Genomic DNA, 20,736 nt, shown 5'->3' with positions numbered 1-20,736 from the left:
AATGTCCGAAAAAATTTCAGATTACAGAAGGGGGCATCGATCTTCTGCAAGAGGCGAAAGAGCTGAGCTTACTGTGGAGGCACACCTCCAGGAAAATGTGAAAAATTTGATGGCCACAAATGTGTTTTCCTTCTATTCCAGTCTGAGAATACAGCAATTTTAAAGTAGTCTATTATTTGCCTAATCTAGCTGCCAGAATCGAATTCCAATCAACTAAACAATCGTTTACAGCAGACGGGACCATTGGGAATCCAGCCTGGGAATCCAGTCTGTGGTCCAATATGATATAGCCTACCTTAGGTGGCTGACCTGAATCCCATATAACCAATCAATCGTTGTGGGGTATGGGGGCAAATGTGTTTTTCTGCTATTATAGCTCGTGAGTTATGCCGACCTGAATTCCAACCATCCAAACAGGTTGTTGCAGCTGCATTCACATATAATAATCGATGCTCAAAAAAGTAGAATGACACGAGCCAGATTAGACAAAATGTTTTAATCCATAGTCAATTCAGTACAAATTTGTGGTACTGTATTTCATTAAAAGAAAAGTAAATTACCGGCAGTGTTTTATTAGATTTCGGACACTTTTTTTTGCCAACTAAATAAAATAATTTTTGTTTTCACTTTATCCGTCTGCCCAAAAAGTCAGACTTGCGTAAATCGAATATGAAATAATGGTTCCGATATATTGATTTTGCAGTAACCGTCTATGCAAGACTTACTAGATCGGTTCATATGCAAAATCAATTCTGATGGAGACAACTAAACAAAAATGGAATTTTTTACTTAAACTTAGTTAAAGGGAGGCAATTCTGATTTTGCTCTCATTCGCTAAAAAAAAATGATTTTCATCAGATTTGATTTGTAGGCTACAAATAAACCATCGTTGTTTTTCTGTCTGATTTCATATCGATAGTCACCATTACAATGACGGACAAGTTGCATTTTTTGACGTTTCTACTTACCGTTTTCATTGACCTTTGACGTGAATTGTACACATATTTATTTTTTAAAAAAACCCACGTGCTCCGCATGTTCATGTTGCGTGAAGCAGTGTCATAAAATCATAACCGTACATATAACAGAAACGGCACATTTCATTGGATAATGCTCATGTGCCAATACGTCCATAATCTAGTTAATGACTTCTCACCTAGGGTTTTTCATTCACTAACAATTAATCAAGCAAAAGGACTAGATACCTTGTTGCATGTTTATTTCTTCAATTTCTGGTAAATTTCATCAATTTGACAGGAGCTAGCCAAGCCCCGCCTCAATCAGTAAATAACCAATGAAATGCCTCGTAATGTAAACGTAGGTTTAGAAAATAACGGGACTGAGGCTTACAACCACTTCCTTTGGCCGGCGTTTTGGGAAAGAAGCCACGTCGTTGTCTTTACTGCTAGAAAGAAATCATGGCACCACGAAGAAATAAATCGAAAAATCCTCCGATTTTCAGCCATGAATTTGTTATTCAGAATCATGCAGATATTGTATCATGCGTTGCAATGGTGTTTGTGATCGGTTTGATGTTTCAGGTAAGCCTAATCGATGAAAATCGAAATCTGTCTAGGTAAATTGACAGATCGGTTGCTAAAAAAAATGTGTTCAACTTTTTTTTTTTTGATTTGGAAAGCTACCAAATAGGATCAATGAACCTATCAGAATTTTATATTTAGATTGTCTGCAATAATGTTTTATGCGGAATTGAGAGGTTGCAATTGAATCTAAGCCAAAATTTGTTTTAAAAAAACGCAGACTCAACAGATGGTAACAGACAGACCGAGAATGTCACAACGTCATTCCATATGTTTCATAAAAAAACCTTAAATTAAATCTTAGAGTAATCAACAAATCTAACAAGACTAGATCTACAAATTTCAAAGCTGAAATATTTTTAAGATGCTATTTTTTTAAGACACATATGGCTGTTTTCATTTTAGGTTACAAGCCCAGTTGCTACCTTATTTGTGACTATGCAGCACAATGTTACTCTAAATGGTATGTAATAGACTGTAACAATTCTTTGATTTATTTTTTTTTAAATCATAATTTATTACTGGTATTAACAAATAATGTGAAACCTACTAATTTGTTAAATCTGTAGCTTAAGTCAGACAGAAAGTGGGCGGTAGTAATAGTAACACTATTCTACTACCAACTGCACAGTTTCAGAAAAAAGAATAATGAAAAATATTTCATGTTCAGTGCGATAGATTAAATCAATCTGTAGTTTCACTACAACACATTAATGTAGTTGATGAATAAACGATCTGTTACAGCCTTTGTACCAATAATGTTAAAAAAATGGGTTGCATGTTCTATTATTTCTCCAGTTTCAATATGTCTGTTCCTTGTGTCCATGAATCAGGCACTTTATTACCAATATTCCTGTTTACACAGTCATATTTAGGTTTTGTTAGGATTGTGCAAGGTAAATTTAAATTAGTAGAAATTTTAGGTAGATGTAGCATTATGATGCAGACAAATGACCAGTCTGGCAATATTAAGTTAACCCTGGGACCTGGGTAATAAAATGTATGCCAAACAGTGACATGAAGTTCCAGATATATATTTTAGTAAATAAAACTGGTTGATTTGGGGTGTAAGCACGTAGCCACATGTATGTTTTCAAAGAAATAAAACTTTCCAAAAAATACTCTCGTACAGATGAACTGAAGAATGGAATATAATCAATGAGTTACGTTCCCCTTTTGAGCAAATTTAGTGGTCATTTTCAAATGTCTCAGTATTGCCAGACACGGTATATAAAAGGCTATGCCATAACATTTTGGCGTTTGATGTACATATTTAAACAAGCCTTTATTACAATGATCTGTGAAATTTGAAACTACTACTTTAAATGTTGTCTGTGCTAAAATGTTACTATAATAACAGCTCATCAGCTTCATTGATAAAATCATTTAATAAATTTAAAGACAGCTTTATTTTCTTATTTTTATCCCCAAAATCTTTCCAATCCCTCATACTGTATCCCCCCAGTTATATTTACCGGGTGTTATTAAGGATGTGTTTAGTGAATTACAAAGGTAAAATATTTATTAGCCATGGGAAATGATCTTACTTATGATTTTATTGTGAATATAATAATGTTTTTCTTTAAATTTATCTTTATTTCTGTTTTTGCTGTCTTTGTTAAATAGTGACTTATCCATATATGAGTCTTGGTAGGTACATTGTAGTACTAGTTCTAGTAAAGTATGTAATAATAAAAAACAAAACAAGCAACAAACATCAATATTTAAAGAAACAGTTCTTGCAATTATTGATAAAAGCATATTAAATAGGTTATTTATTGTCAGCAATTCAGTTTATTAAACAAAAATAATAAAATCAATACACAAGATATGTGATAAAGGTGCCTTTAAAATGTCAGATGATATATTTATGATTTATTTTTTACTTTATTGTTTTCACATTAGACCAGGCATATTGGGATATTGTAGATCGGGGTAAAGTATTTTATTATGCACAATAATAAATGGATGCCATTGATAAAGACCAATATATACATTAATCTACCATATAAATCAAGTGTATTCCCGATATAAGTATTTTTTTTTTATTGTACGCAAAGTTTAAAAGAACAATATACGTTAGGCTACTATACAAAACAAGTATATTCCCTATTAGTATTTTTTATGGTACATACATGTAAACATTAAAAAAAATATGTTAATAATAATAACCAATATGCATTAGTCTAGGCCTACTGTGTAGAACAGGTATATTCTCCAGTAACTCACAGTGAATATACGTTATATTTTACACAATGATTAAAAGTGTTCAACTGATCTGGGAGCCATGCTATATTATAGGAATATAACAGTAAAACAGATTGAAACATGTTACAATATATTTAAAGATGGGTTCCCAGAAAAGTATTCATAGGGTGGTGATTTCCAATAAAAGTATGGTAATTTTGTATGGAAAGTAGAGATATCCAATCTTACTAGAAAAATACTGGATTCCCCGAAAAACATTCATGAAGCGTATACAGGACAAAAAATGTAAGGGTTCCCATAATCAACAGCCAGACAATTAGGAATTTCTGCACGCGTGATCTCAAAGGTCACACGCGAACATTGAGCGCTTGATGTACAAGTTGATAAACTTTATGAAGAGTTAGACGTACAAAACTTTTTGAGATAAAAATGACAGAAAAAGATGCGGGTAGTGGATAATCCGAGAATTTAATTAGGATTCGATATTTGTAATAAATAGTAAGCTATTAAAGACAACATCGTCTTATGTATGCACTGAATTTTCCTCTGACTTCCAAGAGAGGTAAGTCACCTATATATATATACCATTAAATCACCCAGTTTGTACGCGGGAACCCATCTTTAAATGCAGTGGTGGGTTGTTTTAAAAACAGTTATTGATAGCAAGCACCTCTCTATGAATACAGACGTATACCATTTTTTTAGTCAATACATAAGTTTGTCACATTGTTTTCAGAATCACACATTGATTATGACCCAGAAATTGGTTACTATAGTTATGGGAGAAAAGATATTTTTGCTGTTTTCTTCTATACTTTGATTGGTATTGTGGTACATGCTGTGTTACAAGAATATGTACTTGATGTAAGTATGATTTGATCAATTGACTGGAAGAACAATGCCATTGTTTAATGGCAAACTAAAGAGAATTGATAATGTTATGAAAAAGATCAATGATAAACCTATATTATCAATGCATATTGGTACAATTCCAGCAAAGATTGGAACTATAAACTTTGGGTATAATCAAATTATGCTTTTGTGTGATAGACCAAGGCACGTTTTGGCCCACAGACACTTAAGATAGCAGGGTACTCTTGGAAGCAAGATAAGCTTTCAAATCTAGGTACCGTTAGGGTATCTACACCCTTTTGGTGTCTAGATTGACAGTGTAAAATTTGTCTTTTTTCTGTGTAGTAAAATAATTAATGTGTGTAACTTTTGACAATCATCGATGTGAACATACCAGTTTTACCCAGTACAGCCATGTTGAAATTATTTGGGTTTTTTTTTTCAGAAATTCAATCGTCGTATGCATCTATCTAAAGTAAAACACAGTAAATTTAATGAATCTGGTCAACTACTGGCGTTCTATTTTGCATCTGCTGCTTGGGGTGTTGACATCATTGTTCGAGTAAGTATATCACTTCTTGTATATAAGTATACCATGATTTTGATACATAGATAAGTGAAATCCACCTCTATCTTATGACTGCGATTGTTACAAAGGTTCCTGATAATTAACAGATTTACTATTATGAAGGAGCTGGGAAAGAGAGAGAGAAAGCACTTTAGTTCACAGACAAACATTCATAAGAGAACATTGTTGACTGCCCAGAAACTATTTGTTTTGCTGGTGAGGTGTATAACACTATTGTCATGATTTGCTGTGACTGTCTGGTGGTTTGGACATTGTAGAATTGTAATGTGAATTGTACATGACATTTTTTGGTTTTTTTATGACATAAACATCTACACACTTTTTACCCCCCAATGTCATAACTTGTTATGTTATTTCTATTTTAGGAAGGATATTTGATGGGAATCAGTAGATTATGGGATAATTATCCCCATTGTAACTTTCCGTGAGTATACAGTATTATATATCATATCATTCTTGTACTTGGGTTGCTATATTTGTATTAGAATGGTCAAATTAAGATTCATATTAATTTAAACATAATCTATCAATATTAAGCATAAAATGAACCATACTTTTTTTCTTGTAGGTTTGTGGTTAAGTTTTACTTCATTATTCAAATAGCCTACTGGATCCACACATTCCCTGAACTTTACTTTCAAAAAATCAAAAAGGTAAGATTTAAAGTGAGATCCGTGAATGAGCTAACTCTCCTGAATTAGATGAAAATAAAGTATAAATTGGTTTGATCTGATGTGTTATTTTGAATTGTGATGGGGCAAGTACTATCAAATTATTGTTTTCGAAAGATTAAGCCAACTCTGGCTCATCAACTGATTTTATAATTCTTATGAACTAATTTTAGTTTATTATTGGCTTACTGTTTTGACAATGAAACACAAAATAAATTTTGTCAACCATGACCTTGTGTCAAACATGACAGTCATTCTACAAAACAAATTAACATATAAAATGGACAATTGTATTTTTTACTCTGATCAAGGAGAGATCTGGTCACTTTAGGTAATTCTTCACCATTGGCTACCCCTGAATATCTAGTCTAATTACTAGATTAAATCAATTCTGCTTAATAGTCTAAAATGAGGACATGTTATTCATGTATATTTAATTAGTTAACATCTTTTTAAATCATCCAGTTTTATTAAGCAGAATTATTGCATAGCTTCATTGCCTTTTCTTCTAATTTCTCTTCAGTTAAATCTAGAGTTCTGTTTTTTTTATTAAATCAGAAAGTGACTTCTTGTTTTATTTTGATAAATTGACTTTTATTATTACAGGATGAGATGAGTTCCCGTATACAATATGCTGTTTTATATCTAGTTTTTATCACCAGTGCTTATATGCTAAAGTAAGTCTTAATATATTCCTTATAGGGGAGTTGGCTGAATAGTTTATTGCATTTGCTTTAGATCATAATGTCTGTCCTTGGTGTGATTTCGATCCCCAGCGTATACGTGTCAAGTGGTGTCACCTGTTTCCTCCCACAGCTAAAGACCCCTAGGTGCAAACAAATTATTGAATTAAAATTAAACAATATGAGTCCCAAAATGACCTAGTTTGTGTCGAGTGGAAATTAAACCCCATTTCTCTCTCTCCCTTTAAAGATATATTCCTTCAAACATAATTAGGTCATCTACTTGGACCACAAGATTTAATTTTATCTGAAATTATCTGAAAGGATGATATTTCTAGTGTTATAGCTTTAGAAAACCATAATTAATGTGAAGTTATGTTACTAATGTTAAGAGTTTTCATCAATACATAAATTGTTCATTTGTTTACTTTCAGTTTTAACCGTGTAGCCCTATGTATGTTAGTTTTACACTATACAGTAGAGTTTGTATATCACGTTGCTAGATTGATGTATTTTGCTGAAAAAGTAGATCTTGCAAACACAGGGTAAGCTTTCGTTACATTAAGTGCAAATTTTTACAGTTTTTTCTAAAACTGCACCTTAAATTGAAATAACTTGAAAAATTATGTCATAAATCACAGAAACAAAAAAAAAAAGAAGAAAATTCCAACTTTGTTTAATCAATACTGTAGGTGATAGATTCTAGTAAGAAGCCAGTATTTTGCTGAAATTAAAAATAAAATTCAAGATTTTTTTGCTAGTTCAATGAAAGGGATATCTTTATTAATTAATTGTAATTTGAATGTGATGTTGTTCTTGCTTTATATTTACAGTTTTATGGCGTTTAATGTTTTATTTGTGCTAGTACGACTAGGAACCATAACTCTGGCTGTCCTAACTTTCTGGTGAGTTCAAGTTTTGATAGTTTTCAGAGGGCCGTAATAAGGACACAGGACTCTTGACTAGAACATCCCAAGGTCTAAAGGGAAGAGTGGCAAAGATATGTTTTGCATTGGCATTAGGAATATGTTGGAAAGTAGACAAAAACGGCTCTGTCCCGGTCAAATTCTCCTCCCTAACATGGCACACATGATGAAAAATAAAGATAACCATATGTTGGTCTTAAAGTAGCTAAGTCTCTAACTCAATATCATCCAAAATCTTCAACATTGAAAACACGATTTATTTGTCAAATTAAATCAACATTCATGTTGTGATCTTACCGGAAAAAGATGGGCTTTTGATATCCAATATTTAAGACAAAATAAACATTTTACCATTGGTACACGAGCCGTGTACCATAATGCGTTTCAGTCCCAGTTTTATCAAGAGGGACGAGGCTAGACACATTGCACCAAATCAAACGGCGTATGTAGACTGGAATAACCAGACGCTAGAAATTTGCACTCGCTTGAGACTGCTGGCTTATTTCGCCGAACATAACTGGTTTGAAATTGGAGTAAAAACAGAAACCATTGAATGTAAATCAGTTTATATACATTCATATTACAGTATTATATGCGTTGCGACCCATTTTTGTTAATTTCTAGGTCCCAAATGTTAGCGATTTAGCTCCTTTAATATCAACGAAATATTGTGTTGACTAGACGTTACACTTCACTCCTATCCTATCGTAACGATACCAATTATAGAACATTTGTTACCACTTATCCTTTGTGGAGTGCACATAACTCCCCAAAATGCTTACAGCTTTGAAGGTTTTATAGACAGAGGAATCAAATGGTGACATTTTAGTTCTTAGTGACTGATCATAAGTATGTGCCATTTCCACAAAACAAATTAAAGTTACCCATATGTGTAATAGTTCCAAGGTCGGGTAACTTTGATGGTTATCCGAATATTGCAATTAGTAGTTACAGTATTTGTTATCTTTATATCAGCTGTTGATTAATTATATCTATTACTTATTGTTGAATGTGATATTGTTATTATAGGTATGGATTAGAACAGAGTAACAAATCTATGTTTGATTTTGCTGCTGGAAATTTTAACACACAAATTATCAGGTTATAATCTACCTATATTTTTTTATTTTTCTAGTAGTATCTTTGAAATTGTTCAGTAAATAACAAGAGGTAAAATTGTGATTTGTAATCCAATGAACCTTTCCCCAAATTGTGATTTGTGATCCATGGGATGTATTGATATGTAAGGGCAGATCTAGAGACCATGGATGCGAGCTTCGAAGGTGCAAAGCACACAACGGGGGGTCCTATTTGCTTCCTCTGGAAAATTTGAAAACTAGAAGCACACAATGGGGGGTCCTATTGGCTTCCTCTGGAAAATTAGAAAACTAGAAGCCCGGATATGCCATTTTTACAGCGATCTGAACCAAAAGTCTGATTTTAAAGTTTGCCCCCCTGGATCCAAATAGTGTGTATCTGAACCAAGAATCCAAATAGGGTGGGGGGGGGGAATTTTCCCTAGGTTTGCCACCACTAGATCCACCCTTGAGGGTTGTCGGTTTGAATCTATGATCATTTGTCAATAAGTATACAATGACATGTGGTTAACCGACTACTTTTCTACACTGACTGGCCTAATGAAGGTAGACACACCATAGAGTGTGCTTTGAAGGAAATGCTCTATGGCCTACTCTTATTTTGAATTCCAACTGTCAAGGGTTCTTTTACATGCATGCCAACGTGTTCACAAGTCCTCAGTTTTATTCCCATTTAAACAAATAGACACATTTCCTTGTCAGGTCCTCCATCCTACACCATGCACAAGGGAAAACAAATGAGAACTTTCTCGGGACAACACCTGGAACGAACCCAAGACCTCTTGGTTAACGAACCAGTTTGCCAGCTTGACCCTGCACAAAGTACTTATTATTCCATGTTCTATTTTGAAAAGGAAAATACCTTTTTAACAATTTTTTTCTTCAGAATAAACTGTTTGACAGCTATTTGTTTTCTACAAGCCTGGTTAATGTGGACTTTCATCACATTTCATTTACGTAAATTACGAGAAAGAAGTGCTGTGGCTACATCTAAGAAAACAAGATCACCCAGTAAGAAGAGAACAAAAGGTACAAAAATATTATTGTTGTAAATGTCACACTTTGTCCATTCATACTTCATATTTTGTTTGATAAAGCTATTATATTGTACTAAGCCATTATTTTTGTCTAACTGTAGTAATTACTTGTGTTGAGTAACACATGCTGTCTAATAGCCAGTCATAAAGCTTGAGACCTGCAGTTGTAGAACATATTCGCTTTAGATCATAAGATGTGTCATTGAGGCAAGTGTCATGGTTTTGATCCCAAGCCTGTACATGACCAGGAGTAGGGTTGCCTGCCCATCCTTCTGGGTTTCCTCCCACTGCTAAAGACCCCAGTGCACTAGCAAATTGTTGAAATAAATGATCTGGTTTGTGTTGTAGAGACTTTAAACTGCCTTACACTCACTCTTAGAAAATGTATTTACAATATAATATATTCCTATTTGCAGTTCAAGAAGAAGATATTAGTTCTCTACCTGAAGCTGACCAAAACGGCGCTTCAGAAAATGGTAACGTTAAACAAAGAAAAGGCAAAAAGGTTTAAATCAGCCGGACTGTTATGTTACGACATTGGTGATTGGTGGATTCATTTTTCGATCGTTTATTTCATTCAGTCATATAATAAGTTTCTTTCTCTGTTGTCCATTGTTACGTAAATAGTTTTTTTGTTATCCTCTGTTGTTTGAATAGGTGTATTCAAAACCACTATTATTAACCCTTGGGAGTTTCAGTGTCAGCTTCCTGAAAGGGTGATAGTGTAGAAAAACAATTTGATCATTTGTGTAGATGACATGCTTTTGTAAGCTTTTTTAAACCTATTAACAGTTGCTATGGTAATACAAAATGGCAACTGTATAAATTGGATTTATCACCTCTCTTTATGGATAGGATCCATAAGTGGTCACCCAGGGGAGAATGATGATCAGATTTCCATACATTAGAGGAAATCGGGTTTTGACCTCAGTCCTAGCACACTTAGGGTGCTCGTGGAATGTGCCATTTGTTTTGACAGAACCTCTAGATGTAAACCCCCAGTAGTACAAAGTGATACTAGATTGGAACTATTTTAATACTGGTGGTTTTGAATACACACATGGGCATGGTTATTTTGATTGTTTGAAAAAATTCTATAAAGGGCATAATGTGTAGCGAACAGCAGATGATTTCTAAATTTTAAACTTATGTTGTTTTAAGTGCATAAGAAATTGTCACTAAAAATCAGAATCAAAAATGATACTGTGTGCATTGGACATAAGCTCTTCATCAGTGTTGACCTGCCTATGCCTTTCTATTTTCAAAACAAAATTCTTAAACTGGAGTTCAGTTTCAAAAAAAAAAGTTTGTTTACGCTACTTGACTATTTCAAGGTTTGTAATAACTTATTGTCTTGTGAATGTACCGGTATGTAAATTTTTTATGGATTATTATTTTTGTTAGGGTCAACAAGTACATGTATGATGCCTCATTTAAAATATCATTAAAATAAAACACATTATTTTTTTGAGTGTAAATATTAAGAAAATTTTATTTTTCATATTAAATTTCTGTATTTATTGAATTTCATACACATTTTATTGATCGCTTTGTAAAAACACCAATGCAAGCATTTAACACAAGCACATTGTTTAAACTTTTAAGTTTAATGAATTGTTTGTTTTAGAACACTTCAACGAGAAAAATCATTTTCAACTCATTTCAGATGTTATATTTGTACATTCTGATGTTGATATTACAGTATGTAAATTAGTTTTATATTTAGTTTTGCTTACAGTAAATCTTGCTGTGAAATTGATACATAATGTGAACACTAGCACTTTTGATGTTAAAGATAGGCTTAGAAATAGTACCTTTGCCATTATAGACTGACTTAAAAAAAAAAAAGGATTAATTGTCTCTGACAAGATTTAGTAAACCTCTCTTTGAAACAAATGGGACCTTTATATATGCAAATGCAGGTAAAAAAAAAAACACCCTCCATTTACATTTCTTGTAAATGGAGATAAAACCACAAAATGAAATGGGTTCACTAGTCCGTCACTATAAAAAATACCATGAATATGGGTATAAAAAAAAACAGCAGGTATTTTGGCTTATTGGTATCATGTTGTGATGTCATAGAGCGACAACCCGATATCACGAAATTTTAACCCGACAATACGACATTTAAACCCGACACCACGACATTAAAAATGTTGTAATGTCAGGTAAAAAAGTTGTATTGTCCGGTTAGCGTATGCCTATCTTGAATAGTCCGATTGGCACAGAAAAGTAGGAAAAGTAAATGAAATGAAATGGGGTTTAACATCCTACTGTTCTGTTCCGAGTGGGCTAATGAAGACAGGCATGCCCTATACAGTGTACTGTGAGGGAAACTTTGCCTGGATAGCGGCATTACCAGCCTACTCTTATATTGAATTCAATCAATTCTTGGAAAAATAGTTTACATACCATTGTCATTGTGGGTGCCATGCGTACATACCATTGTCGGGGTTGGTGTATTACATTTCATTGTCCGGCGGGTTGATGCTTTACATTTCATTGTCAGTGAGTGTGTCAGTATTATTGTCAGAGTTCATTACGGGTGTGTATTTACATGTGATCATCAATCGCAAAAATGGCAATAATAGATATTGGTGGACTAGTGAGCATTCTCCCAACAAAACAAACTAATCTCAAACCCTGTTTTCTATTTGCATGATATATTTAACTGTTTATATTGCCTAGTCATAATAATTTATTGCCTTTCAACTCCAACAGGCAACTGATGATGTAAAAAGTATTTGTGTATTATGTCACTGAAATATGTGTTTTTAAAAAGATGTCATTGGTAATGGTGTTCTTCATATTCATACATATTTCAATATCACACTTTTGAAAATCAAACTAAGTTAGTTTAGTTTTTTTTTTGTCTTGTATTAAAAAAAAAGAAATTTCAATTGTTTTCAATTTTTATTTGCATTATATATGGAGAGCTGATTGACAGATATATAAGACACAAAATTTTGAAATCGATGCGAAAAGAAACAGGGAGCCAGTAAGTTGTTTAAGGAGTCGACCCAAACTAGGTCTTTTCGGGACTAACACATGTTTCAATTTTATTTCAATAATTTGATTGCGCGTAGGGGTCTTTAGCAGTGGGAGGAAACCAGAGGACCCGGAGAAAACCCACAAGGTTGGACAGGCAGCACTACTCCTTGTCACGTACAACTGGGGGAATCGAAACCACGCCAGTTGACTCAATGACAGACCTTATGATACAGCGTACACATGCCAACCATTCGACCATCCACCCCTCCACACCCCCACAACGGTATAAAGCAAGTACATGTAAAACAATATATACCATAACAATTTTTTATTACTGGCATCTTCATAATGATGAGTGAAAGCATTTAACTACAAAATGATTATAATAATATTAACCATTGAAAAACAACCATTTGTGCAGAGTTGATACATTTAAAATGATTATCACATGGACGTATAATGTTGTCGCCCTTGTCTGTCCGTCCCATCACATTTTATTTGTGGACACTCTACAGGTCACAATTTTTATCCGATATTAATGAAACTTGAAATATAGGTGTGCCACCCAAAGATCTCCGTTCCTATCGTAACTTCATAGATTATTCACCCTGATTGCACAAAAAAATCACATTTTTAGCTTGTGGACACTCTAGAGGTCACAATATTTTATCCGATTTACAAAAAACGTCTGAAGATATCACCGTTACAACATACAGTTCGAATTTCGTGAAAATGGGACCGGAACTGCCAGACTAAATCGCCACTCCTTGAACGCAAATAGAGTAAAAGTACGGCATATCAAGGTTGTGGACCCCCTATGTTTATATCACAAATATTTTTATCCTTTCGATAATCGCTCATATCAAAACCTAACTTCTTGCATTATGGCCCCTGATTGTTCCAAATTCACGTTTTTAGCTTGTGGACCTGCTAGAAGTTACAATTTGTCAGTGTAACTTGCCTGGCAACCGCTGGTTTTACCTAGCAGCACTAGCAATTTCAAATTTTATAGAACTTAATTTCTTCAATGAAAAGGGGCCATCTCATTCTTATTTTAACCTTTGTTAAAAAGTTTGTTGTACTTCAATACAAATACATCACAGATTCTATGATCATGATAGACACCTCACTGTACATATCCATGAACCCCTCTGCAAATATTCAAGTAGACAGACATGCATGAGTAAGTAATTTGCAATAGATAGTTTGTTATAAATTAAATCATTATATATATGTAATTAATGTTTTGCACAGGAAAACAATATAACAATATTTCCTTTAATGGATATACATGTACAACATAAATTCAAAATGATCAGTTCTTTTCTTGTCGAAATCTTGTTGAAGGATCTCTTAAACCATCCAAGTTTTCCAAAGTTTCATGGACAATGTTATCTTTCTGGGCACCGATGGTGAAATCAGGTTTTCCAGTTCTGTATTTAGAATAATGGTCTACAAATAACTTGGAATCAATTTTACATTCTTGTGCAGCCTTGTCTTGCCACATTTTGTCTATCCACGCCATAAGGTTTGGAAAAACTTCTTTTGTCATCTGAAATCCTGTAAAAATAAATATACACCTCGGGGTTTAAATGACCATAATGCTAAAAATATAAACATATCAATAACAACATCCATTTACAATGCATATAGTTTATCCTAAAAGAACATATCTATCTAGAAAAGTATGGCATAATAAATTGTTCATACATGTACTAATCAATTTCCACTTTAAATGTAATTCAAAATACAGGTTGCAAGATACTGAATAAATTATCCCTATATCAGCTAAGTCATATGTCCAGTCCATAAAGTTGTCACATTTTGATTTGTTCGGTAAATAATAATAAGTGTCCACATGCTAAAAACGTTATTTTTCATAAAATCAGGGGGCCAAAATCCAAGTAATTACTGTACGATACATGCCAATATCGAAGGGAACCAAGATCTTTGGGATATAAACATATATTTTAAGTTTCATCGAAATGGGATAAAAATTGTGACCTGTAGAATGTGCACAAACAAAATGTGAATGGATGGAAGGAAGCACAGGACCTACAAGGGCGATGACAATATATGTCAGCATGAAATGTGGGCGTATAAATAATAACAGAAATCTAACACAGATCAGTTGACGACTTCTGAGGTTAAAGCTTTCACAAGATTGTACAAAGTGGGCCAGGGCAGTAACTTTAGATGTAATTAATGGAAATCGTTGAAATTCAACTAGATTTTATATTGCACTAAACTGAACAATAAATAAAAATTGTCATTAGAGTATTCACAAGATTCTAACAAATGACCAAGGTCAATAATGCTAGGAATAGTTAACAGAAATTGTTTAAAGTCAATGGATGTTTCATCTCACTAATGTAGAAATCAAATATAAATAAATGTTTCAGACGCAGACAGAAATTGTTGAAATTTGACAAAACATCTGAAAATGTAAATCTTTAAAAATCAGATGAAAATTTTTGTCCCTATACAGTGTTCACACATGCCCACATCTCAATGTCAAATCGATCTACAACTGACATTTGTCACAATAGATTTTGACGAAATTTGATACAAATAAAAAAAAAACTTGAAAAAATCTAGAAGTCATGAATTGTGTCATTTGACCAATACCTGTTATTTCCCCTAGCATTGGCATTCTCTCAAACCAGGGCCAGATCATATAGTCTGCAAATCCAAGTTTATTTCCACTGAAATATGGTGTTTTCTTTTTCTGCAAGAAATTTTCCATAACTGTGATATGTTCTGTAAGTCTTTTAGTTTGCTCTGGTTCCAGACAGCCGGCTTTCATTAAACTATAGAAGGCCGGGATTCCCTGTGAAACAGATAAAAATATAACAATGTCTATGCAGGTTAAATTTTGTCTCCGATAACACTCAATACAAAATTAATTCACATTAATGCAGGTAAAAAGGATGATCAAAAATAATTACTAAAAAGAAGACTGGCTATGGATTATTTTTTAAATCATTTATTTCCATCTTTAAGTTTGAAATCATCACTTCCGTCTACCAGATACAGATAAATCAGTACATCAGCTTTCTCCAAGTGACAATTTAGATCAGTAGTCTACTCACTGAATACCAGTTAATCAGTACTCAGAAAATACTAATATAACTGTTTAAATGATCATCTCACTCTAGTGAATTAATTATAGAGTACTGCTCCCTTGACAGCCTGATTCAGTATGGTAGGACCTTAATATGCTATTTCTTGGGAGCACTATTCGGCAGTCCATGTGTTAAAGGTTAAATAATTATATTCAAACCTTAGAATTCCAGTGTCCATAATAAATTTTTTCCCAAGCTCTGTCAACTGGATCTGTATTGTATAACTTTGGTGTGGGAAAGGCTTCTTCTACATATTCTAATAATATAAAATATTTCAAAATTAGATACTGTTTCATTTGATGGCTAAGCCCATTGCTGACAATACATACTGGTAAAACATTCACCTTGGGAAAATAATATTGAGATACAGACAAAAGACAAGTCACAATTGAACAATCCATACAAATTTGAAAATAAACCTGACCTAAAGAGTGGTCACAAGAAATTGTGAATAAACACCGGACAACTGACAAAGGTGAGGGCAATATATATCTACATTTCATGTGGTCGTTTAAAGAGACGTAATTCATTATTAATAGTAGCTTTACATTGTATTAGAATGCACCTAGTAATGTACACAATGCAAATTTGGGGGGAATCACGCCCCCTTCCTGGCATTGTCAGGGGGAATAACAATTGCAGAGCTAACCGGAGAAGTGTGCTAGTTTGTTTACATATGAGTTCCTAGAATTATTTCCATCCATAAACAAAGATGAAGATGACATCCCCACCATTTAGATTGTCTTAGTCTTACCTGCGCAGACTAGTGACTGATAGATATGACTGCCATTGTGTATTATAACAGGTACCTCTCCATTAGGATTAACATCAAAGAACCAATTAGGTTTATTATTAAGATCTATATTAACACGATCATACTTTATATCTTTAGCTGCTAATACTAGTCGAGCTCTCTGGAAATAGAAAAACATAATCTTTAAATCTACGGATGCCACAAGGTGGACAATTTGGTTAAAGATACATTATGGGAGATTAGATAAAGAGCTGGCTGTTCTCACTATAATAGTTTAAGATAGGTTGCCAGGCAACGAAACATGCGCCCACACTCACAGCAGCTAAATCATCCGGGCAGTCAACAAGAGTTGTCACATATTTTTACTTTTTTCGATAATGAAACATTTATAATACACTAAAATCTGATTACGAGTAACAACTCATTAAGTAATTATCAGAAAACCATTACAATTTGTTTGGTTTTTATAAAGTTCTGCCCCATGCTAACGTTTAGTATACAATACTTTTAATATCATGGATTTAGCTGTTCCAAGTTATAAAAGTTCATTCAAAATCAATATACTTGTTCGTCTCAAGACCTTAAAGTCTGTGTATCAATTTGAAGTCAATTGGATGATAACTTTAGCCTCTAGAGCGTCACAAGATTTTTCAAAGTGATCAAGGGCCATAAATTAGGCAGTAATTATAGGAAATCTTTGAAAATCAATGGATTCTTTGTCTCATGACCTCAAACACTGCGTATAAAATCTAAAGTCAATCGGATATTAACTTTAGCCTCTAGAGTGTCCACAAGATTTTTTGAAGTGATCAGGCCATAACTCTGGCAATAATTATCCCAAATCGCTGAAAATCAATAGGCTTCTTCGTTTCATGACCTTAAACACTGTGTATAAATTCAAAGTCAATCGGATATTATTTTTAGCCTCTAGAGCATCCACAAGATATTTTGAAGTGACTTTAAACACTGTGTATAAATTTTAAGTCAATCGGATATTAACTTTGGCCTCTAGAGCGTCCACAAGATATTTTGAAGTGATCAAGGGCCATAACTCTGGCAGTAATTATCGGAAATCGCTGAAAATCAATAGGCCTCTGTGTCTCATGTCCTTAAACACTGTGTATAATTTAAAGTCAATCAGATATTAACTTTGGCCTCTAGAGCGTCCACAAGATATTTTGAAGTGATCAAGGGCCATAACTCTGGCAGTAATTATCGGAAATCACTGAAAATCAATAGGCTACTTCGTCTCATGACCTTAAACACTGTGTAGGAATTAAAAGTCAATCGGATATTAACTTTGGCCTCTAGAGCGTCCACACAATTTTTTGAAGTGATCAAGGGCCATAACTGTGGCAGTAATTATCGGAAATCGCTGAAAATCAATTTTCGTCTTCGTCTCATGACCTTAAACACTGTGTATAAATTTAAAGTCAATCGGATATTAACTTTGGCCTCTAGAGCGCCCACAAGATTCTTTGACGTGAACAAGGGCCATAACTCTGGCAGTAATTATCGGAAATCACTGAAAATCAATAGACTTCTTTGTCTCATGACCTTAAACACCGTGTATAAATTTAAAGTCAATCAGATATTAACTTTAGCCTCTAGAGCCGAACGGACGGATGGGGGTGACGACAACGGCCACATTTCAAAAGGGAATTTGCTGATCATCATTACTAAAGTCGATACGATAAAAAACGTAGACCCGATTAAAGGCGATTATCCATTTCATGATTAAATCATGAATGGAAGTCGAACAGCAAATTGGAACCTAACCAATAAACAGCGCAGGCTAGCGATGACATCGTGAGTTGATTATGGTCTAATTAATAATTTAGATAACATTTCAGGTCTAAAGAATGACTCTCAATAGGCATTTATGAACTATAAATACCAGTTATTATAGCTAGCACATGGAAAGCCACATTGAGAGAGAGAGAGAGAGAGACCTTACCTGTGCATATGGACACATTCTCATACTGTACAGTCTTAATACACATCCTTCTGGTAAAGGATCTCCAGGTAACCGTAATACATCTTCATTCAAAGCCATTTTACTATAAAAGATTACAAAAATACATTTGATTGACTTTTACCTGGTGAAAAAAGCTGCTTAATTTTAACAGTTTGAGCTCTGGTTAAGTGTCAATAATGTTGCTTGCCATAAACAAAGTTTTTATGGTAGCCAACTAATTTAAGAATTATGAGTATTCAAACTTTGTATTTGTAAACCATGTAAGTTTGTACTTGTACGATTCAGTAACTCTGCAAATGTAATTGACTATAACTCCAGTTTAACACACTATGATTTAATTATATTTTTATAGTATTACAACATTGCATGTAAACTTGACTTAACCAAACTGAGTACACAGCATGGATGATTAAACCAATAAAAATTACTGCTGTAGATATTCTACTATTTCTAATAATCAACATCACGAAACAAAGATAGGCTGCCAGCCAATGCCAGGCAACCCTGGTCATGAAACATACGCCCACAGCAGCTAAATCATCCAAGCAGTCAACAAGGGTTGTTGCATATTTATTCTTTTGTAGATAATGAGGACATTTACAGGACACTGATATCAATTCGCAAGGTTCTACAAAGTGAAACAAGAACCACAACTCTTGAAGTAATAACGGAAATTGCTCAAATTCAATAGACTTTTTCATTTCAATAATTTAAATGATACATATAAATTTCAGACAGATCGGATGATAACTTTTGTTATTTGGGACTGGTGAACGATATTAATAGCATATGACTATCCAGGATCGGACATCATGATGTAACAACTATGCGAATACCACGTCGGTATGGTGGGAAATGACTGGTTCTGGGATATGATTTCTTATAGGTGCGTGGCTGAATGGTTTAACTTGTGCACTTTGGATCATAAGGTCTGTGACTGAATCAAATGGTGTGATTTGGATTCAAAGCTTGTACTTGACAGCAACAGGGTCATCTCTCCAACTTTATGGGTTTTCTCCGGACCCCTCGGTTTCAACCCACTGCAAAAGACCCCATAAGTCCAAACGAATTATTGAAATAAAATTGAATTATATATTAGTCCTGAAGTGACATAGTCTGTGTCAAGTGAATGTTAAACCACATTTCTCTCTTTTTCTGAAATATTACCTAATCAAGTGTGATTTATAATCATTATTGCCTAAGGAAAACAATCCCTTCATTGGCAAAATGAGGGATGTTGTTAAACAATACTGTAGTGTAAGTGTAAGCAACTTAAAAACAATGACAATGAAGTTGATAGAATAGTCTAGCTAGGTGTGCACTGAATTTTCATCTGACTAACTCTAAATAACATACCATTTAAAATTAATCAAGAGGCAGTGAGGTATAACTATATTATTTAAATCAACAATATTTAAAATCGTCATAAAGAAAAGTCAGGCTTGTATGATAACTAATTTATTGTCACTTTAGTTGTTGAAGATATATAAAGATGGCAGTATCAATAGAAATCAATGTAAACTTTAACTTGCCAAAACTTTAGAATTTATTGATTTGAATAATATTTAAGCTAAAATTGATTGCATACACTCTTCAACTTTATAATTAATAAACATACATTATGCACGAGCTAAATCTGCCTATTGCAGGTATTTCTTTAGGCCTGAAATGTTATATAAACTATTAATTAGACATTTATTAACAAAACAAGACCATAATCAACTCTCGGTGGCATCGGATACTCAAGATTTGAACTATATTAGAACGGTTTACCATTTAAAAATTAAAGTCAAAATGGAAAAGCGAGGCCAAGTCTTAAATATACCAGTGTGCTGCTCACCACAATGCAGACATCTTGTCAAAACTACAGTGATAACATGGCTCAGAATTAAGTAATCTGTATGACATTTTCAATATTTTCATTTTACATTATCTATTTTTGAGCTATTATAGCAAGAATGGTCACCTCTTTATCTAAATCTTACATAATGTGTATTTTAATTTTTTTCTCATACATTAAAAGCTTTTAATAAAGAACCTTAAATTAAACATTTTGAGAGCCTTATTAAAGCAAAACATGTCCCCTACTGGCCCCAGCAAAATTGACAACTTATACTAGTTGTTCGAATGGGATGGAAAGCCGAGGTCCAGTGTATGCACTGAAGTGTACCCTTGACAGTTGGAAATCGAAATAAAGAGTAGATGCAAAATTTCTCTCAGAGTACACTGGGCAATTGTGTTTGATCCGACTGTTATGTATTCACATACATTTTATTTGTGT

General features: G+C 33.6%; 2 protein-coding genes across 4 annotated transcripts in view; one reads left to right on the top strand and one right to left on the bottom strand.

The window, feature by feature from the left end:
* The first annotated feature begins 1,349 nt into the window (after positions 1-1,349).
* LOC126823422 (translocating chain-associated membrane protein 1) lies at positions 1,350-12,507 on the top strand. Its single transcript, XM_050552262.2, has 12 exons — positions 1,350-1,541; positions 1,947-2,004; positions 4,486-4,613; positions 5,047-5,163; positions 5,556-5,614; positions 5,759-5,843; positions 6,468-6,538; positions 6,979-7,089; positions 7,378-7,449; positions 8,500-8,571; positions 9,454-9,596; positions 10,021-12,507. The coding sequence occupies exons 1-12, from the start codon at positions 1,419-1,421 to the stop codon at positions 10,113-10,115; spliced, it is 1,134 nt and encodes a 377-aa protein (XP_050408219.1). The 5' UTR covers positions 1,350-1,418; the 3' UTR covers positions 10,116-12,507.
* LOC126823440 (glutathione S-transferase omega-1) overlaps positions 12,508-20,736 on the bottom strand; it is a 107,075-nt gene continuing 98,846 nt past the window's right edge. For all 3 annotated transcript variants that reach the window (XM_050552300.2, XM_050552320.2, XM_050552309.2), the window contains 5 exons: positions 18,435-18,537; positions 16,478-16,637; positions 15,882-15,979; positions 15,227-15,428; positions 12,508-14,158 (listed from right to left, as the gene is read on the bottom strand). In XM_050552300.2, coding sequence (XP_050408257.1) covers positions 13,914-14,158; positions 15,227-15,428; positions 15,882-15,979; positions 16,478-16,637; positions 18,435-18,537 — 808 coding nt within the window. In that variant the 3' untranslated portion in view covers positions 12,508-13,913. The remainder of the gene's footprint in view (positions 14,159-15,226; positions 15,429-15,881; positions 15,980-16,477; positions 16,638-18,434; positions 18,538-20,736) is intronic.

This window comes from Patella vulgata, chromosome 1 (assembly GCF_932274485.2).
Source record: "Patella vulgata chromosome 1, xgPatVulg1.2, whole genome shotgun sequence".
Taxonomy (NCBI): Eukaryota; Metazoa; Mollusca; class Gastropoda; family Patellidae; genus Patella; species Patella vulgata.
This window is presented reverse-complemented; position numbering and strand designations above follow the sequence as displayed.